Below are 20,909 nucleotides of genomic sequence, written 5' to 3' on the forward strand. Positions count from 1 at the left end.
TGATGATGTTATAAATTAAAAAAAGATTTGTTATTTAAGACTTGCTCACGCCAAAGTGATCCAATTTGGCCGTGTCTCCTTTCTCGAGGGTGAAGTGGAAAATCGTTCAAGGTGAATTTAGAGCAAAAAAGAGATTGCTAGTTTTCGTATTCACGTGGGAAGAGTTATTGAAAGATGCAAGGAAGACCACATGAAATTAGTTCGTATAACTTCAGCACTTGCAGGGTCCATCAACCATACCTTGACTGTTTCCTGTTTGCTATTTGCTAACAAATTCCCATGAGAAACTGGTCTCATGTTCTTCAAAATATCCATAACTAACATGATTTGTCATTGAACATACAGTGGAAACCTGATAAGTAAAATTTCAAGGGATTCGCCAAAATGTTTTACTTATCAGGTATTTTACTTATCCAAACTTATAAAAACCTGCAAATGACAACCATATGCATGTATATGTATGCATATGTAACAATGAACAACTTATCAGGGCTGGCCTCCAGTTGTCAGTGTATTGTCAACTGCATGACGCCAGCGAGCTGTAAGTAGGATGTTTGTTTGACTGGAGACTGACACAACTGCCCCTCATGTCGGATTATGTGGTGATCGCTAATTTAATTAACCAGTCTGTTTTGTTAAGTAATTTACTTCCAGGGACCGTGAGAGACGTTTAGTTAAGCGGTATTGTTTACTTATCCGAGTTTAGTTAACCAGACTCTAATAGTGATAATTAATGAAGAAATTTGCCGGGACCAAAGAAAAGAGTTTACTTATCAGGTCTGTTTACTTAAGAGGTCTTTACTTAGGCGGTTTCCACTGTAAATGGTATTATACATGGAAAAACCACATTTGTCATTGTGTATTTACACTATTTTCATTATTGTAGACGCATATTCATCAGCTCTTCAAGACCGCATTCACGGTCCAGTGGGTAGAGCGTACGCCCATGCAGTGGAAGGTATGCGGTTTGATCCCATCCACATTATACAAAAAGATGATAAAAGTTGGCACTCATTGCTCTGCCTGACACACACCATGTGGGTGTAAAACAAGGACTGATTGGCTAGGAGTTGGTATACTGTGTGTGAGTTGGGTATCTGTGTCACAAATAAATGTGCACGTTCTGCCTCAGAGTTCCATCTATCAGTGGTATTCCATGAGTAGATGTCATTGTAATCTTACCCACAGTATCACAGAATATCGTAATAATTTAATGACAAAAATTGGAGAGCGTAACAAGTCTTTCTTTTTTTTTAACAACCACCCCCCCCCCCAAAAAAAAACCCAACAACAACAAACAAACAACAACAAAAAACAAAAAACAACTAGTTGTGTTCATAATCGATGTCTTCATCATTGAGTTTCAAACTAGTTAGAATTCGGATAATTTTTGGCAGTTAGGGGAACTTTTTTGCAATCTCTAGTGATATTATCCCACATAAATCAGATGGTGGTATTCACATGTATTCCGACATATGCAGCTGTATTTGCTATTTAACAATTTTGATTTTTCTTTCTTCTGTTTCAAGCAATGGGGACTGAACATTGTGCTTCTTGATTCTGACTCTGGACTCAGATTCTGCTTTCAGACGTGTTGACTTTCAGACGCTATCTAGGAACACCGGGTACGTGCTCAGTGCTATTGGTAGCATTCTGCAGAACATACATATATTCGCTTTTATCATCAAACATGGCAGCAGTGAATGAAACGTGTCTTCCATGTTCAACATGGTAAAGGATCAATACCTGGATTCTTTGATGTCTGACAGCTATGAGGGTTCTCAAAAGTGCATTTGACATCTTGAATTCTCCCTATTTCGGGTTGAAGTGCTTGTTATTTCTTCGGAGTTACCCCTTTTCATCTTGGCAAATGCCAGATTTGTGGCACTGAAGTCTCTGAAATTACAGATTGTGGAGTCTTCAAAAGCTGTACTGATACAGGAGAAATAGGATAGTCATGAGATGATTACCCTCGACCGCTGACCAGCTGCAAGCCACTGTGTGTTCATCGTGACAAATATATATGTGATTGAACTGCAATGTTTGGTTGGTTTGTTGTTTAACGCCGCACTCAGCGTCCACACTCGATTATCTACAGACCACCGCCATACAGCTGGAAAATTGCTTCGTTTGACGTTTCACAATAAACAAAAGCAAACATACAACTCTGACCATAAAGTCTTAATACTAACACAAAAGTGATGGATCTATGATAACGCCACGAGGTGGTACATTCCATGTAAGCATTTAAGTAACTTTGTGCCCCTTTATAAAATTTCATCTTTCGACATACAAGGAAAGGTTTACAAGATAATGAAGATTTTTCATTCAACAGCGTTTATAAAGAACCAAATCCTATATATACATTGAGTGAGTGAGTTAAGATTTAAAGTCACATCATCAATATGTCAGCCATATGGAGACTAAAACAAATTCTATATTCATGATAAATACACATAATTGATAAAACCCTGTCAACGAAGGATAGTAAAATGACCAGATTATGACAGAATGGGTTAAAACTAGCTAGCCATTTTGGTTAAGGTATAAAATTATAGATGAACGTATTTCCAAATTTTCACCCCTTGAAAGCGTCACATGAAAGGATGGTAAGGATAAAAAGTAACATTAAGATCATCTGGAGACAGATAAATAGCCTTCTCCCTCCATACCGATCCTTTGATACAACACATATTTGTAAAACAATTGTGACATTTTTGTAAAACCATTAAATGTGTGTCATACTGAATAATCCCAACACGTTAGGTTAGGAATGAGTCAAAATGAACAAAAGGTACGTTACGCTGGCAAGCCATACGAGAAACTAGCTTTGGACATGGTATCTAACATTCTCTGTGTAAAAGAAACGTAAAAACCTCCCCTCCATCTTGGATAACTTCACATTTTGCAAATAACACTAAATCAACACAGTCACGATATGGCTGAAATATGGCAAATGTGACTATACATCTTCACCCACTCACTCACTATATCAACATGAATCACCCCGTGAGGTTAAGTAAGCTGATGGCATCCTATGCATGCCTGTTGGAGGAAGTGAGAACGACGATCAGATGGTATCACAAAAAACATTCTGGCTTGTCTTCCAGCAAGAGATGTTTGGGACGTTGCTCTAATCTTCCATAACAGTTCTTTTATGGTCCAGGCTATCATCAGGGGGCAACTATTATCTAGTAGAAGTATAGCTTGAAGCGGCTTCACAGAACAAACGTGTTCGTGTTTCCAACTTGACTGTTGAACAATTGTCATAATCCAAGTGTTGACTTACAGCAACCAGTTAGATTCGTTTATTGTTCCCATGACAAACTACGTCTTCTGTGGCATTGTGTGGGCATCTTTTGAGAGAACTGACAAATAATGTCCGGCAACCTTTCAAATATTTTATGTCATGGTTTAAATCAAATAAATCACGTGTATTTCTTGCGATATCATCAAAAGGTTTAAATGTCAACATATACCTGTACAAAACAACTCTTTGCGAAAGACAGTCTGTCTTCTAAAGATCTACATTTACAAGCACTTTAATTAACCCGTAAAGTTATTGTTGGTGTAAAAACATAAGTTTACACACTGTTGTATTTTTACACATAGAGGAACACTGTCTCTGATGTCTGTTAAAATACCACGTTAAGAAAATTGGTTGAGCTCAACTAAAATGTTAAAGTTCTATTTGTTCCGAGAAGGAAAAATACTCATTTATTTCTTGTTTAAATCGTTTACAAAGGCTCTTTCAAGTGTTTTTATTTATCAAACAAAAAGTGTCGTGCCTTCTGTTTCAAGATGATATATATTACGCGTTAATAGGACAAAATATCAGTTATTAAACCGATACACTTTCTTTTAACACTGGTATTTTGAACAACCGAAAGCCCTAAAAAAAGTGAATACATGCAAACCTTAATCATATTTTGGATTAAAAAAGAGTAACGTTACATAGTAAAATAACTGTTTTCCGTTTCATTGTTGCCAACACTGCTTGGGGTTTACAAATTATAAAATAAATTGCCACATCACACGTTTTACTGTTATTGCAAAGGATGTAATTTCTTCACCCGACAAAACGATGAAATACTGCATTATCTTCAGATACATTTACCACTATTGCCAGAATGTAGTATATACGTTTTCATATTGCTGTTTATTGACAGTGGAGTAGCCTTGTGGTGTATGTGCGACTACCATGCTGGGTTCGATGCCCACAATGATCAAAACTCCTGGCCCTATTTCCCAACACAATGTTTATGGATTAATACTTGACTTGTTACATCTTGTCTTTTCGCGAACAAGTGGTGTTACTATATTCAGTAATCCATACTTGTCGTAAGAGGCGACTAACAGGATCGGGTGCACAGGCTTCTTGCGTAACCCAATTGACGCTCATGATGTTGATCAATAGTTTGTGTGGTTGTCAATTACTGAGGGACAACAGTCATATTGCTGGAATATTAAGGCGTTAAACAACATACAAATAAATACACCCAGTGAAATCTATTTCATCGAAAATAGAGATATGTTCTTGTGGTGACGTGCTATATTTGCTGTTTGTAAAAGGTATATAAAAGGCCAGTAAAGCTACGAAATATATGTCAACTTACACACGTGATTTACTGCCACACTAGTTGTGAAACAGGTCAGGGTCACTGTGCAACGGGGTAAGCCAGTGTGTCAGGTAAGTCTGTCATTGCAAAGGGCCGGTGACTGACAGATGTGTGTCTCACGAAATGGTTAGAGTATTGATCTCTGGTGGCGCTTAGAATGAGTGTGCTTGTCGGTTTAGGAACCGAATACCGTGTCGTTAGTGTCTATTTAGTAAGTGGGTTATCACATGCATTGGTGATAGTGTATGTTGAAAGTGTCCGTCATTGGGTACAGATCTAGATAAAGGTGACTTTGTCAAAGCAGGCCCATTTTGGCGGAGGTTTTCCGTTTCGCTAGTAATACCCCATGCAATGAAGTTGCGACCTGTCAAATGACAATGTGAATCACATATCAGATAATCCATACATGTTCCAATATAACCGCCTGTTTTGAGAAAATTGGAAAAAAGGTTTTCCGGAAATTGAATATATTTTATTCTAATTATGTGATTTTACAGTATTTTTTGGTGTGTGTAAAAAGAAGATTCAGTATTTAAATCACGTATAAAACAAATTTAAACTTTGTTTCTCAATAGTACCCTCATTCGTTCAGATTTTAAAACATTGTGAAGTAGGTATTGTTTCATAATTGTCAATATATTTACACTCGTACTTTTCGCTGAAGATATTTGAAAATCATAGCTGAGAGCAAGTCGTATTAAATTGGTGTCTTTGTCAAAGTCTGAGAATTTTGACTACATGTGTAGGTCAGCTGCACTACAAGCGGAAAAATATTGTTTCTATCGTACCACATTCAATTGAATACAAGTACCAAGCTGTTCTCTTTGATGTTTTTATCCAACTAATTGAATGAATGTCAGGTTATCGTAAGATAATTTGTAATTTGTAAACGTTACACAAGAGTGCTATTGTCCTGTGGGGTTAAACAGCAAAAAAAAAAAAAACAGTGGGTAAAACGTTGCCACACAGCTGTGAGTGAGTGAGTTGAGTTTTACGCCGCACTCAGCAATATTCCAGCTATATTGCGGCGGTCTGTAAATAATCGAGTCTGGACCAGACAATCCAGTGATCAACAGCATGAGCATCGATCTGCGCAATTGGGAACCTCGCACAGCTGTAATATCGTTGTGTGATTAAATGCCTAAGATCTGCAACAACCACTACGGACTAGCATCGGCCCCGTGGAGCGTTCTTCAGTTTGTCCTGATAGGCGAAGGAATGCTGGAGTGTTTGGACTGATTGAGTGTCATTATACACCGGCAGTCCATTACGTCAACTACAGGTTTACTTGGTTCATTACTTATAAGCCGTCACAAAACTGACACATTCCCGGATGTGGCAAACAAACAAGCCCAAGATATGAAACATTCTTGCTGTTTTTCAGTGATTAAGTTGTACATTTCGCTGATACTTTTCCTTTTACGCTTAATGGAATGGCTTTTGCTTGATAACCGGTGGTATTTATTTTTACAAAGTGACATTATAATTGTATCTGGAAAAGTTTAGTTTCAAACCGACAGTTTCAGTATTTATTAGGTCTTTGCCATAATATGATCTCAGTACCTCTGTTCATCAATTTCCCACGTTAACATTCCAAAGATAATATGATTTGTGACATATGTGTCTCTGTTACATCAGATACAACCTTTACTATAGAGCAATTGGAATAAATACGCAATATAACTTCATTTGCCTTTGACCCGTCACGATACAGACTGATAAGAAGTCCTAACTGTATAAAACGGCATAGCTTGCCAATAACTACTTGTCATTTGTCAGAAGTGTGCCATCTCTTCGTGAACTGCACATCGGTTGTGTGAAAAATGAAAAAAAAAAAAAAATGTCTACGTGGAATCGTAGCCTGTGATATCACCAAGCATTATCGACTACACATTGGTGACAGAAGCAATACAATGGAAACAATATGTGTGATACCTGGGGAAATTACGATGCCGTTTTTCTGAAGACGTGTTGGCAGATTCATGTGATGACCTGGAGTTCTTGACATGGAAATAATCACTGAATCAGATTTAAAGGATTTTTAAAAAGGTTAAACACTATGCATTTTTATTACATAATGCCATTCAAACATGAATATATACCACATCTGCACCATCCATTTACGTAAAACAGTCCTAAAAATTATAAATATGCACCAAAACTAAAACCACTTTAGCCCCGGCCACTCGTATGCATATTTTTATTTTTAGCGGTCTGCCGTCTGTGGGTGTGACGTCATACCAGAGAGTCCGCTCAGTGTATACGCCATCGAGTTGAAAGTGACAGGAAGCGCAATATTTTGAATGAAGCGTTGTTGTGATTATGTATTGGAAACTGACAACTGCACTTCGAGTTTTGATGATCATCCAACTGCGTAAACAACACGTATCGATACATTTCCTGAGAAATTCGATTTGACAAGAGGAAGGGCATATAGATTGTTTACTGTCATCGTGCGGATTTTGTGAACCCCTCCACGCACGGTCATCTGTGTTTGTTACACTTTTCGAAGAAGTGCTATGAAAGAGACCTAACCTCTGGCGAAATATGGATACGAATAGGCAAAACTTAAACTTTATAAGGATGCTATATATCGGGTATTCCTTTCGACATTCCAAACAAACACAGAGGCCGAAATGTCAACTTGGGACTGAGACCGAGAGAGTTGCATTCCGGAAGCGACGTTGGTTGCAGGTGAGTTTAAAGATGTAGTTGGTTTGGAGCAACATAAACACTCCAGTAGCTAGCTATATAAAGCAATAGTTGATGAACAAGTACGTCATAATTTCCGCTCATGTCCTATTTTCGATCAGAGATATATTTTCACAGCCACTGTCACTGTTACTCAGTAGGGCCGAGTCATCTATTTCCCGAGACGGGTGTTGCGGTGTGAGTGTGTGTGGAGGGATTAGGATGGGGGTGGGCATGGACAAATGAGAACTTGCAACATATGGGTGCGGTGGTGAGAGAGAGCACATAATTATTAAAACATAATTAAAAATGAGTCTTATCAGATAATTATCCACCAGGGACTGGTCCCCTACCATGTTAAAGCAAAAGTACTTACTTTTTAAGTGCAGATTTCAAAGAAATTTATTATGGTTGCCAAAACAAAATATACTGAAATTGTGTTACAAAATGTCTCTAATTCAATGTAAAATTTATTCACAGGGTATGTGGAATTCCAACTCAGGGCCATTCTCTAGAGAAGAAACATGTTTCCGTCCTACAGACTTGCAGGACACAACAGCCTATTGTTCCAGGATATTCTGCCAGACACTTTCATTCATAACTAGTAAACAAGAACTGGTGAATTCACTGACATCAAGATATAAAATGAAATCATGTATATGTGTCTAGGGTGTGAACTGAAACCAGTTGTGCCTGATGTCTTAAGGTCTATTGTATTCGTCTGTTTGAATCCTGGGACTTGTTCAGATGGTAAATGTTTCCAAATTGCAGTCACCACTGTGTCACATGGTGTTATTGGAGAGCAGTCTTGTTTTCCTAGGCTTTTACCAGTCCATCCAGTTAATTTACACGCAAGCCTTTGCCTTCATGATGTTGGTGTACACATTGTATTCATTATTTTGTCATAAACAGTTTGTTTGCAAATAAATTATCTGCTTTAATTTTTGTGTGCTGGTTTCTGGATTTGATGGATTGTCTTTCTTTGGGACTGATCACACTTTACACATTACTACTAGAACACAATGAAGAATTTTCTTTTTCACTAGCTGACAGTTAAAGAGAAAGATAAGGATTTGTCAGTTATTTTTTTTGCATGTATATTTATTTATTATATCTATTATCAGCTGTTAAGGAGGTTACAGCTAGGTCTTTATCATATTACGTTTTATGTATATTGTGCAGATTTATATGACTAAGTATCACGACATATGACCTATGCTTTACACGTTTATGGAAATTGAAAATGTAATAAAACTGATGTTTGATGCACCATATCAGAGACGATACCAGGGGCGGCTACAGCTTTTTGAGAAGGCAAGTGACTTGCATACCAGTCTGCAGTAGGTCTATTCAAAACATAGTCGGGATCGTCCCACGGCTGTATGTTGTCAACTGGTGGAATCGTCGTCAATATTCCTGTCGGTCTTGCCGCTAGAAATACTTTCAAATTGAAAACGTTGTATGTATGTGATATTATCTGTATCTAGTATGCCATCCAAATCCAGGTTTGACTTCGTGGATTGATTTATTTGCTAAACTAGAAGCAGACCTCAGTAAGCGAACAGGCTCTGTACCACTGTATTTTCCGTGTGTTCATGTAGCGACTCTCGGGTATGACGTCACGCGACCACGTGACCATCTACCTCATTATCTTGCGTAATCGCGAAATGCTTTCGAGGGAGGTGTGTTTTAAATTCCTAATACAAGCTGTATAATGAAATATTACCGTTTTTAACTGTATTTTGTGGATATTATATATACCCAGGGGTTCATTAAGAGCGAAACTAAACAATGTGAAGTGACCTTTTTAAAAATCCTTTAATCAAATTTGTAAAACGTCTATGACAGAGTATAATCAGTCTCGACTATCTGCCACAACAGTTTTCATTTGAGGTATAAAGTGGTGAAAGGTCCATGAGTTGATCACCGGGAATCAGTGTTGACACCAGGGAACACTTGCACAAAGAGCTCTTGACCGTCGTAAATCTGTTTTGAGTGTTAATATCATCGTTTTGTGCAAGTGCATCAAGATGTCTGCGAAAGGTTTATTTCTTCAGTGGCCTCTACTTTGCCGACTTTAATCCCCTGGGTGCCACAGGGACATGTATGTCCTTCCCCTTCAAGTCCAATAAAAATCCCACGCACATGTACACAAATACACTTCACAGTTTCGAATTCTGCGGGAAATTTCCTGTTTCTTGATGCCATCCACTATTATTTTACACAAAGCTCAAGTGCTGAAAATGACCTTTCAAAATAGGCTTCATCGAAAATGTCGCCATTTTTGACACAGTACGAAATCGCGATTCACGTTATTTGCTGTATTTTTTTAAATGTGAAAACGGATAATTACTGGGAGCATTGAATTTCAAAAATAACATATTCATGATCGCTGATATCAGTTTTACATGAAATCGCTAATGATAATTCTGAAACGTTGCCGATGAATCTAGAATCGGTTGGGATGTTTTCGAAAATACACTAACACGAACGCCGAAGTGCGCTTTCCGACATATTGGATAGTGTTTACAAAATCACATTTCGTGAAGGCCGGTATTGAGACGCCTATAGAGGGGTTTCAGTGCCCATGATGCAGTGCGCGGCCGCCATGTTGGTTGTCAACCTTGGAAGCGCGAAAAGTAAACAAGTGCGATATTCCACCTGATGCCGATATGCCCGTTTCATGCGCGGTGTTTAAATGTAGTAATCGTGCAACCCGAGACAAGAAGAGATTTGTCAGATTCCCAGCTATTATTAGTAATAGTGATGAGAAAACAAGAGATCTCAGTCAGAAACGGCGCCGTTTGTGGTTTGCAGCTGTCAATCGGGAGGATCTTGCATTCAAGGATACCAAATACATGCGTGTGTGCAGCGATCATTTTGTTGGTGGTAAGTACAATATGTGGCTATGGCCGGTAACTCTGCGTAATACGAAAGTAGGTTCGGTTGTCTTACTAATCAAACTCGTTATCCTGTCAGTAGTAGTATGACACCGATAGAAGGAATTATCTGTCTTTCCAAACCAGCTCCGGCGTGACGAAATTATTCGTTTCTGCGTCGACATGATCAATTCAATACACGAATTTTAACCCGCTTCGCTGAATTATATAAGGCCACAATATATGAAATAGTCCAGGTGATCTGTGACATATCAGGCTAAATTGAGGCTGTCACCGATAATTTAACAGTAGGAACATGCCTGAACTCTGCATGCCTCCATACTGCAGTACAGTTATGCAGTTAACACCACAAGACAATAATTGTGTAATATTGTGATGATGACGATAATAATCAAATAATCTTCTCCAGGTTCTCCTTCGGCCTTGTATCAGGACACCCATCCCGATTGGATACCAACTTTGAAACTTGGCTATGGCAAGGCTGACAATGACAACAAGGGTTCTCGTTTCTCCCGTCTGCAGGTAAAGTAAGGGGACCGTTCATAATTTATGGCTGGGGGGTGATGGTGATGATTTTAAGGGGGGTCACCCATTTTGATTTTGTTCTGAGGAGGTAGGGGGTCAGCAATTTTGTACACAAATTTCTTGGGGGGTCAGCAATTTTGTACATGGAAATATTTAATAATTAGGCTTACAAAATATGGGAAGGGGGGTAATTGATTTTGTACACAACATGCAGAGGGGGGTCACTTACTTTGTGCATAAATTTTAGGGGTGCCAGTCACATTGTTCATGGTTCTCCATAAAAATCATCATCACCCCCCTGGCCATAATTTATGAAGGGTCCCTAAACATGTTTAATATTTTTTATGTATGTATATTTCATATGTTACTGACTTGTGACACTTAAGTAAATGAAATGTTTCTGTCTTTCTGTTCATTTTGAAATTCCTTGAACATTCAAAAGAAGTCAAATTGAAGGGTGCAAGGTTAATTGATTTTTGCTGTAGTATGTAACACAGATATTCCCCTCAATCTTAAAAATTATTTACATCATATATATAAGGTTTATAGTAAGGACTTGTGTTCTTTGTCATTTAGGAGCGCAAGGAAGCATCAAGACTCCGGAACCTGCGGTTTGATCTTGAAGTTGAAGAGGAACTTTGTGAGGCAGAATCAGACACTGAACCAGTAGATCAAGAGCATGATATTACACCCGAACAGGAACTTAAAAGTTGCAAAATTGAAATTGACATTCTTAAGTCAGAAAATGAATCTTTAAAAAATGAGAATAATCTACTTAAGAAGATAGTTCATAAAATGAAAGCAAATAATACTGAAGACTTTGAAGGTGATGATGATAAAGTACGATATTATACTGGTCTGCCTTCGTTTGTAACACTAATTGCATTGTTCAATCTTGTATCATATGGAATTTGTCAGTCTTCACATTTATCTCTGACAAAGTTTCAAAAGTTAATTATTACATTAATGAGACTCAGACTGAATTTACCCACTCTTGACCTAAGTTACAGGTTTGGTGTCAGCAAAGCTACAATTTCCAGGACATTTAATCAGGTTATGGATGTCTTGTACATCAACTTAAAACAACTTGTGTTCTGGCCAGATAGAGAGGATTTATGGAAAACAATGCCAATGGTATTCAGAAGGTATTTTGGACGCAGAGTGTCTGTTATTATAGACTGTTTTGAGATTTTTATTGATAGACCATCCAATTTGACAGCTAGAACCCAGACATGGTCAACGTACAAGCATCATAATACTGTAAAATATCTTATTGGCATCACTCCCCAAGGTTCTGTAAGTTACATTTCTGAGGGATAGGGAGGTCGTGTTAGTGATAAGTATTTAACAAATAATAGTGATTTCACCAATCATCTTCTCCACGGTGATATAGTATTAGCAGATAGAGGCTTTGATATACAAGAAATTATTGGTTCTGTATGAGCGGAGTTAAGGATTCCAGCATTTACACGAGGTAAACCACAGTTAAGTGGCACTGAAGTAGAGGAAACAAGAAAAATTGCCAATGTAAGAATTCATGTTGAAAGAGTTATTGGTAGTGTCCGTCAAAAATACATGATCCTCAGCAGCACTATTCCCATTGATTACCTAATGACAAAGAGTAATGAAACTGATCCATTACTTGACAAGCTTGTCCATGTTTGCTGTGCACTTACCAACATGTGTCCATCAGTTGTTCCATTTGAGTGAAGGCTACTTATATCTTGTGAGACTTACAAAAGATGAAAAACATAAATGAAAGGTCAAATGTGTTTAATGTTGGCATATTTAGCACTCGGTGATACACCCACCTTGACATGTTCAATGGCGACTAGAACCACATTGTAGTTTGCATCTGATATACTATTATCTGAAAATTATGTAATCTATGTTTCTAACATGACCATGATCAATGTTGTTCACTCCAAGTTTTAAAAAGGTATTATTTGATAACTTCATCATTAATGATCATAGATGTGTTCAGATTGAATTAAGTTTAAAATGTCACTGGCAAGGAGGGCTAGTTATGTAAAACTGTCGCTTGCCCATATCATACTTCACAGGCCCTGCAAAATATCAATATCAGCATGCACATTGGTCAGGCCTGGTATTATGCTTGGTAATTACAGATGGTAGGTTATTGTCAACCCTTTGAAACAATACATTTGTATTGTAGTAATGGTTCCTAACTTCTTTTGCGCAATGCTGTTAACATTTTCTATATAGTGATCTTCGTGTGGCAAGAGATAATATATATCACTAAACTTTTGAGGACAGACTTTTAACACCTTAATCATGTTAATAAATGACTTCATCATATTCATGTACATTAAACAAAGAACAAATTATCTGATATACTGAACCAGTTGGGATAGCTTTGCTTTAACAGTATATTACTGGCCCGATTCACAATCAGCTAGCATTTGGCTAGCAGGCAAGTAGCTATTTCAAACACTGTGATGTGTTGTCATTATTCAAGCAGATCATATGTCACAAAATTATTTGTAAGTGAAGTCACATCTTACTCAAATGACTTTACTGATATTTTGTTTCACACAATAATTCAGCTTCATAATTATCCCAGCAACTATTGATGTCATAGACCATTTCACAAACCAATGGAAAATATTTCATACACAAGTCTATGAGTTACTGCTCAAATGTACAATCTGTCAATTATAGTAATAAAACTATTCTTAATGTGCTGAAACATTATCTGTGATTATTTTTGTTCTATGCTGGCCTTGGTGTAGTGTCAACAAAATATGTCATAAGTATCATTTTGAGAACAAGTTCAATAAAGAGGTGGTGTGTCATCACAGACACAGAACAAGTTGCTTGGTGTCAGCGAGGCTTGAGACACATAAGTCAAGTTATACTGATAAGATATTGTTCATGAAACATCACTCTTCACTATTGTGTTTCCGCTTCTTTCTTGTGTTATTTGTAGAACAGTGTTTACAATACCATTTCCCTTTCGGTTTTCGCACAAGACCAACACACTTGAAGTGAAACCATCTGACTGTACATTCTTTCCCATCACAGCCAATATACCTCCTTCCATCTTCTGGCTTCTGGCATGTACAAAACACTTCCTTGTCGACTCTTTCTTCAGCAACCCTTGTACATGTGTTCAAGAAATGACGTGCAACAATCTCTGGTAGAATAATGGATGTGAAGAACTGCATTGCATGATCAGCTACTGGTTTCCAAAATACCATACAAGGTGTAATTCTTTCCACAAATATATCATTGTTTGTCCAAACAACAAAGTCACAGTAATCATAATTAGTTACAAATAGCTGTGTTTGCACCTGGTAATAATACTGACTGTCCCTTTTTAATTGCAGTGACCCATTAATCTCCTCTAAGTAAACTATGTTACTATCAACAAAGTCATCCTTTGCACAGAATGGACACTTAATCTCAAGACAGCCCCTTCCACAACAGCCACAGTCCACAATACCATCAGGAGTTGCCCCAAGATGTGGATACTCACAGCTGAGGAATAAGCCACATTCCTCAACACTGAAGTTATGGTGACGCTCAGAAGAAAATTTCTCATAGGTGTCCCTAGCTGTTACTTCATGGCTACATCCCCATCTCGTAGCTGGATTAGAAAACTTGACCTCAGTCGGGTAACAGATGTGGCGAAGTAAACTCCTCGAAGGGTCAGACAGTGATGTACGATTGACACTCTTCATCTTTGATGCTGTTATACGGCCAGCCCTGAACTGAAACCAAACTGGGGAACACGCTTGGTTTCTTGTTGCTGCTTCCACTGCTGAAACCTCCTCTGCTGTAATGTTTAGTTGATTTATAACGTTGTGACAGTGTAGTAAAACATCATTGTATGGGATGCCAACCATACTTTCATCAAATAGTTCAGTGATCACTTGAGGAAATTGTTGTTGTAATGGTACAGGTACATACTGATCACTGTAATCACTATGAACCGCAAGACAAGATGGTTTATCTGCACTAATAGTGCGAAGGAAATTGTCAAAAGTGACGGTAGATGCAGGTTTTAACTCCTTGATATGTTTAGCACTTGATGAAGTCGAACATGTCGTAGAACCCTCAATTAACAGGTCAAGTTTCCAGTATTAGCCCAGCGGATAAGTGATCAAATTGTGCACTTTGTGTTACAAGCATGAAATTTGGCATGTTTGTAGCTTATACCATTCTTATTGAATAAAGATCGAGAGGCCTCGCAGATTTTATATATTTTCCATAATTTTGGGGGAAAAAGTGAAAAAAAATCATTTTTTATACTATTTTTGTCATAACTTTTTACAAAATTCTCCAATTCTCATAAATCATATATCAAATGTAGGAAATTCATAGCTGGTCATTTTCCATCTATACAAGTCTTTTTATCTTTAACGGTTAGGTCTACGGAAGTCAATTTATATCATGACTACCCAAAAATGGGAAAATTGGCGACCATTTTTCAAAATGGCCACCATATAGAGTACATCAGTAAAATAAGTATTAGATCATCCCATGATCTAACATATTTTTATCATTTCTTTGCAAATTCAATACGAGAAGCCTCACAGATTGTGGCCATTTTTCATATTTGGGGGGAAAAAGTGGGGGGAAAATGGAATTTTCCCAAAAATGTTATTTTAACTCAATTTTAAATCCTCATAAATTATGTATCTAGAATGTTGTGAGAACAAATGAAAGTTTATTTTAAAGAATATATCATTAGATTTACTTACATGTATAATGTATGAGCTTGGTTGACTATACATCACCTATGAAAACTTATCAAAATCAACAACAACATATTTCATTTCAATGTCAAAGTAGCTATCTCATTACTCAATCCTGTGTCTGACTGAATCCTGAGAAATGTGTCAGAAATATGTTGACTGAATCAGAAATGTGCATTGCACTTAAGAGCTGCTTTTAAACACTTGGACCAGTTTGAACATTTTATACACATGCGATTCAGCGATTCCTGGCAGCCCTTTCATGCCAACAGAAGAGTTGTCCATACAGGTCCAAGCTCTCCCCTAGAGTTATTGCCAACCCTATGCAGAGGGCTTGGTAACTCCTGTGATTTCATCAGGGATTGCTCTGAAAAATAACTCCCCTGATTTACAGCTCTCTTTATATGTTGGATCAAAGCTGATTCTGTTGGGGGAATATTGTCCAAAGTTCTCCCCTTCGTGGTGAACAAATGCTTTCTTGCTTCATTCACTTTCACGAGGTTGCTTGCTCTGTCATACAGCAGTACATCAAATCTCTAAAGCTGATGAATCAGCATTAGTGATTAGTGATTTCAAGTGGTGGACAGGTGAGGGAAATAGAGGTGCCTGTAAGTTCAGGAAAAATTGTCACAGAATGTGAAGCTGTGAAACATTGGAAGGGATCTACTTTTCTCAGGACCCAGACCTGATGCAAGTTCATGAATTACAATATAGCGGAAGAGTTTTCCGGTACCAAACCCCACCCATACTTCTTCAACATAGAGAATGCCTGTTGCAGCTATGGCCAACACAACAACATCAGTGTCAACAGTACGGCTGTAAAACTTCTTCCATCCTTTATGTGAAGCATCAGTGAAGCAACTTTCTTTTATCTTTTTATCTCTTCATAGTTACAGGGTGCCAATTCCAAAAGGTCTTTTGGTTGATTGGACACCACATATTCGCCAATTGGGCTGATGACTTGTTTGATTCTATCAAGGCTATTTTCTGTACAAGGAAAGCAAAAAGTTATTTCTTGCTGGCGTCACACCTCGAGAATTCTTGCCAGTTCTGAGGAACTGGCTTCCACTTGTCGTCTTTTTCCACTTCCGCTTTTTGTTCTTGCACTGGATTTTTACGCTGTCCGTTTTGTATTCGTCCCAGACAATATCCACTCTCTGATTAGTGTCCAGAAGAGACTGCAAGTACTTCAAGAACACATTATCAGCATATTCATCAAATGCTATTGGAGCTGCTGGTTTTAGCATGTTCATTACTGCAGATCCATCAAGGATTGATACGTCAACATCTGGTTTTGAGTCAGTTGGTGGTGAAATTTTCTTCAAAGCAATTGAGAAGAACTGATTTAGCGCATGGACGTAGAGAACCTTGATGAGATATAGTTGGTGAGCAAGACTGATTTTCATGTCTGACAAACTCATCCAGGTTTCATCCCTTGACTCATCTGTGTATATCTTGTCTTCATGGAAGAAGTTCTACATCCGTATTGTTGACACAGATGTGGTTGTGTTGGCCATAGCTGCAACAAGCGTTCTCAGTGTTTCACAGCTTCTCAGGCCATGACAGTATGTCATCCTTTGGTGGAATTGAAAAGAAGGCCTCGCGGAATACATGGAATGCTTTTCCTGAACTTACGGGCACCTTTTTTCCCTCGCTTGTCCACCACTTGAAATCCTAATGCACAGATTCATCAGCTTGAGAGATTTGTTGTACCGCTGTATGACAGTGCAAGCAACCTCATGAAAGTGAATGAAGCAAGAAAACATTTGTTTGCCACAAAGGGGAGAACACTGGACAATATTCCCCCAACAGAACCATTCCCCCAACAGAACCATTCCCCCAACAGAATCAACTTTGATCCAACATACTAGTAACTATGGACAACTCTCACGAAGGCATGAAAGAGCTGCCGGAAATTGCGGAAATGCATGTGTATAAAATGTTCAAACCGGTCCAAGTGCGTTAAAGCATCTCTCAAATGCACTGCACTTTTCTGATTCAGTCAAGCTAGACACAATTACACATGATTGAGTAACATTCCATAGAGTGATGAGATAGCTACTTTGACTTTGATGTTGTGTTGATTTTGATAAGCTTTATAGGTGATCTATAGCCAACCAAGCCCATACATTATACATGTAAGTAAATCTAATGATATATTCCTTAAAACAAACTTCCATCTGTTCTCACAATATTCTAGATACATAATTTATGAGGATTTAAAATTGAGTTAAAATAACATTTTTGGGAAAATTCAAGTTTTTTTGCACTTTTTCCCCCAAAAAACTGAAAAATGGACACAATCTGTGAGGCTTCTCGTATTGAATTTGCAAAGAAATGATAAAAATATGTTAGATCATGGGATGATCTAATACTTATTTTACTGATGTACTCTATATGGCGGCCATTTTGAAAAATGGTCGCCAATTTTTCCATTTTCGGGTAGTCATGATATAAATTGACTTCCGTAGACCTAACCGTTAAAGATAAAAAGACATGTATAGATGGAAAATGACCAGCTATGAATTTCCTACATTTGATATATGATTTATGAGAACTGGAGAATTTTGTAAAAAGTTATGACGAAAATAGTATAAAAATTATTATTTTTTTCACTTTTCCCCCAAAATTATGGAAAATATAAAAAATCTGCGAGGCCTCTCGATCTTTATTCAATTAGAATGGTATAAGCTACAAACATGCCAAGTTTCATGCTTGTAACACAAAGTGCACAATTCAGTGAAAAAATTGCACTTATCCGCTGGGCTATAAGCAGGTTGCTGTGTAACATCATACTTGCCACATGTGAGCATCATTCACCCAAACCCGCCATACAGTTACAATGAGCTGATAAAACTGTGCCAGCGTCATCAGTGATAAACCAGGGCTGCAATGGAGCTTCGTTCAAGCGCTGGGAATGCATAACCTGTGAAAATACAGTGCAGGAATTAATTTTGTTCAGACATAATGCTATATGATATTAAGAAATTGATTGAAATGTGGCAGTTTTACTAAACCAAGGCTTTTCATCGCAGCACACTGAAGGCAATTAGTATGTACAAAATTTTATTAACACACTAAAGACATTTTGGATTTTGTATCAACATTATCCCTACTGTTAAATCAGTGTAAAGGTAATTAAAATATTGCTGTACTCTCTACACAGGTTTGCCACAGATGACGAAAGTTCAAACTCCATACTTTCCTGACTTATCCCTGACCAATTTGATTTTCACTGATCAAAATTAAAAGAAAACAAATAAAATTTCGGCCTCCAAACTCCCCCTACAGCCGACCTTTCTATCCATTTTACTTAAGACAAAGTAAAATATTTAGACAAAGTAATCAAACAAACACAGAGATCAATCTAACATCAAGATGAAGTGTATGACACAGAAATATTACCTCTGGCAAACTCTGACACATAAGTTTTGATTTTCTTTTTTAATTTCAATGTTTTCATTTTAAAGTCCCTGTTGCAAGATTGAGGATCACCTCCAGGAAAAGGGTGACTTTGGATAGTATGAAATCTTACTGGTAGAAATACTGACATTTTCAACAAAAAAAAGAACACACAAAGAACATAGACATTGATAGTAAGAGGTCAAAAACATTAGCTGGGACAGTATTTGAGTCAAACCGAAACATAAAAAGTTCAGCAGAGAGCTTGAGATTGAATATTTGGTCACATTTCTGTGTCAAACATCCTTGGAAGTTATTCCAAAATATGTCTACAAATGGAGACTGCCAAAACAAGTAAATTAAAGTTGATAATACCAATATCTATACAAAAACACATTTAATACAGACATGGAACTCAAATTCATACAATCGTTGCCTCAGTGAAGTTTGAAAAGAACTAGTTTTCCCTGACTTTTTTCCAAAACTTCAATTTTCACTGACTTTTGTAACAAAATTCCCTGATCTTGAAAAAATAATTTCTTCCCTGACTTTTCCCTGACCTGTGGCAACCCTGTTACATAAACAGAGCCTATGTTATATTTAGAATATTATCATTGTATATTTGCAAACACATTTGTTGATGTAGGTAAACTATTGTTTACTTACTTTTGACATCACGACATGAATGGCCTTTCCATCTTGGACGGATAAATGCACATATGAGACGATGTCTCGTACCCAACCACACACAAATCTGTCATATGCTTCCAGACTCCTATAGTTTCTCATATCGGATAAACTATAAAAAGGACTAGGGTTGAACACCAGATAGTTCACGATGTCGACATAATTTGTTGCCGGCAAATACTTGTGGTCGTCACTCCAATCCGATCTGGGAATCCTGTACGGATCTTCGTTGTCTATCACAATAGTCTTCTCGATATATCGTATGCGAGATGCTTTATCCAGTAAGTTTGCATAATTCTCCATGACAGATGGTTAGATGACGGACTGTAGCAGACAGACGTATGCGTAGACGATAGTTGCTAGTGACGCTATGGTTGCTGGGGACGCGAATGACAACCAACATGGCGGCGCGCACGGAATCACGGGATAACTCTGAAACCCCTCTATTACATCACGTATATTTCATATTCAGCTTCGAAAAATGCATCACTGAATTCCCCATACATTTTAGAATCAAGTTACAAATGGTCTTTGTCACCAATACCAACTGTCTAGATACAATGAGACGAAAGATAATGGGTGTGAAAACGAACGCTGTGCTCGAAAGACACTGTGCACTTGTATGAAATGTAAACAAAGGCAAATTCCGATTTTACACTGCGTAGCATTTTCCGAAATTTTCCAACATTCATCCGTCTATTCATTGCTTGCAATGGCTCAATACCTTTGGATTATGCATGAAAAGACTATCGTAGCAAGAAAAAGGAAATAATAAATAGATACAATGCAATGATTTGATAATTCATAAGAAATTGTCAAAGTTTCTGTGTAGCGTGACGCCATGACTGATGCAAAATCACGCAGAACGACAACGGTAATTATTTGCATTTTCTGGCTTCTTCTCTTACTTATCATCAAAACGATAAAAACATATAACAATACACAGATAGTCAGAATCATTCTGATTACTTACATCTCATATTTATGTACAAACGATCCCTGATTCAATGGAACTGTCCTCGCAAAATCCTACGTACCCTTGTCAGCAAAGCCGCCATTTTGTAAGAAATCGGTCATCGGTAGTGATGTCATACGTCAACATTGTTGTACATATTAGGCAATTTCTTTGAGGTGAAGGTCGGTTGAACAAGAGTAAACACAATACACTGTTAGTATTATGGTGTATATTTTGCGTGTAGTTCAGATATTTCTTCATGAAACTGACTTCAGTATCTACATTTAGCCTTGTTCAATATCATACCATACGTGCATATAGGGTTTACGGTGTTGTATTCTTTGAAAGTTTTTGATTGTTTGAATAATATTTACATAAGAAATTGACACATTTAGTGCAGTACACCATA

The 20,909-nt window shown here is 37.6% G+C and overlaps 1 protein-coding gene across 1 annotated transcript; it reads left to right on the plus strand.

Annotated features, from left to right (window-relative positions):
- The first annotated feature begins 9,982 nt into the window (after positions 1–9,982).
- Positions 9,983–14,247, plus strand: LOC124269100. Its single transcript, XM_046704117.1, has 4 exons — positions 9,983–10,199; positions 10,620–10,732; positions 11,312–11,561; positions 14,147–14,247. The coding sequence occupies exons 1-4, from the start codon at positions 9,983–9,985 to the stop codon at positions 14,245–14,247; spliced, it is 681 nt and encodes a 226-aa protein (XP_046560073.1).
- Positions 14,248–20,909: the final 6,662 nt, after the last annotated feature.

Source organism: Haliotis rubra, unplaced genomic scaffold (assembly GCF_003918875.1).
Source record: "Haliotis rubra isolate DU_JTF1 unplaced genomic scaffold, ASM391887v1 Scf142, whole genome shotgun sequence".
NCBI classification, from domain to species: Eukaryota; Metazoa; Mollusca; class Gastropoda; order Lepetellida; family Haliotidae; genus Haliotis; species Haliotis rubra.

What these genes read in the sequence shown, in the direction of transcription:
- LOC124269100 (XM_046704117.1), top strand. Translation starts at nt 9,983, where the DNA reads ATGCCCGTTTCATGCGCGGTGTTTAAATGTAGTAATCGTGCAACCCGA. An exon ending in CAGCGATCATTTTGTTGGTG is followed by an intron (nt 10,200 to 10,619) that starts GTAAGTACAATA and finishes AATCTTCTCCAG; the next exon opens with GTTCTCCTTCGGCCTTGTAT. An exon ending in TAATACTGAAGACTTTGAAG is followed by an intron (nt 11,562 to 14,146) that starts GTGATGATGATA and finishes TCCTTTGCACAG; the next exon opens with AATGGACACTTAATCTCAAG.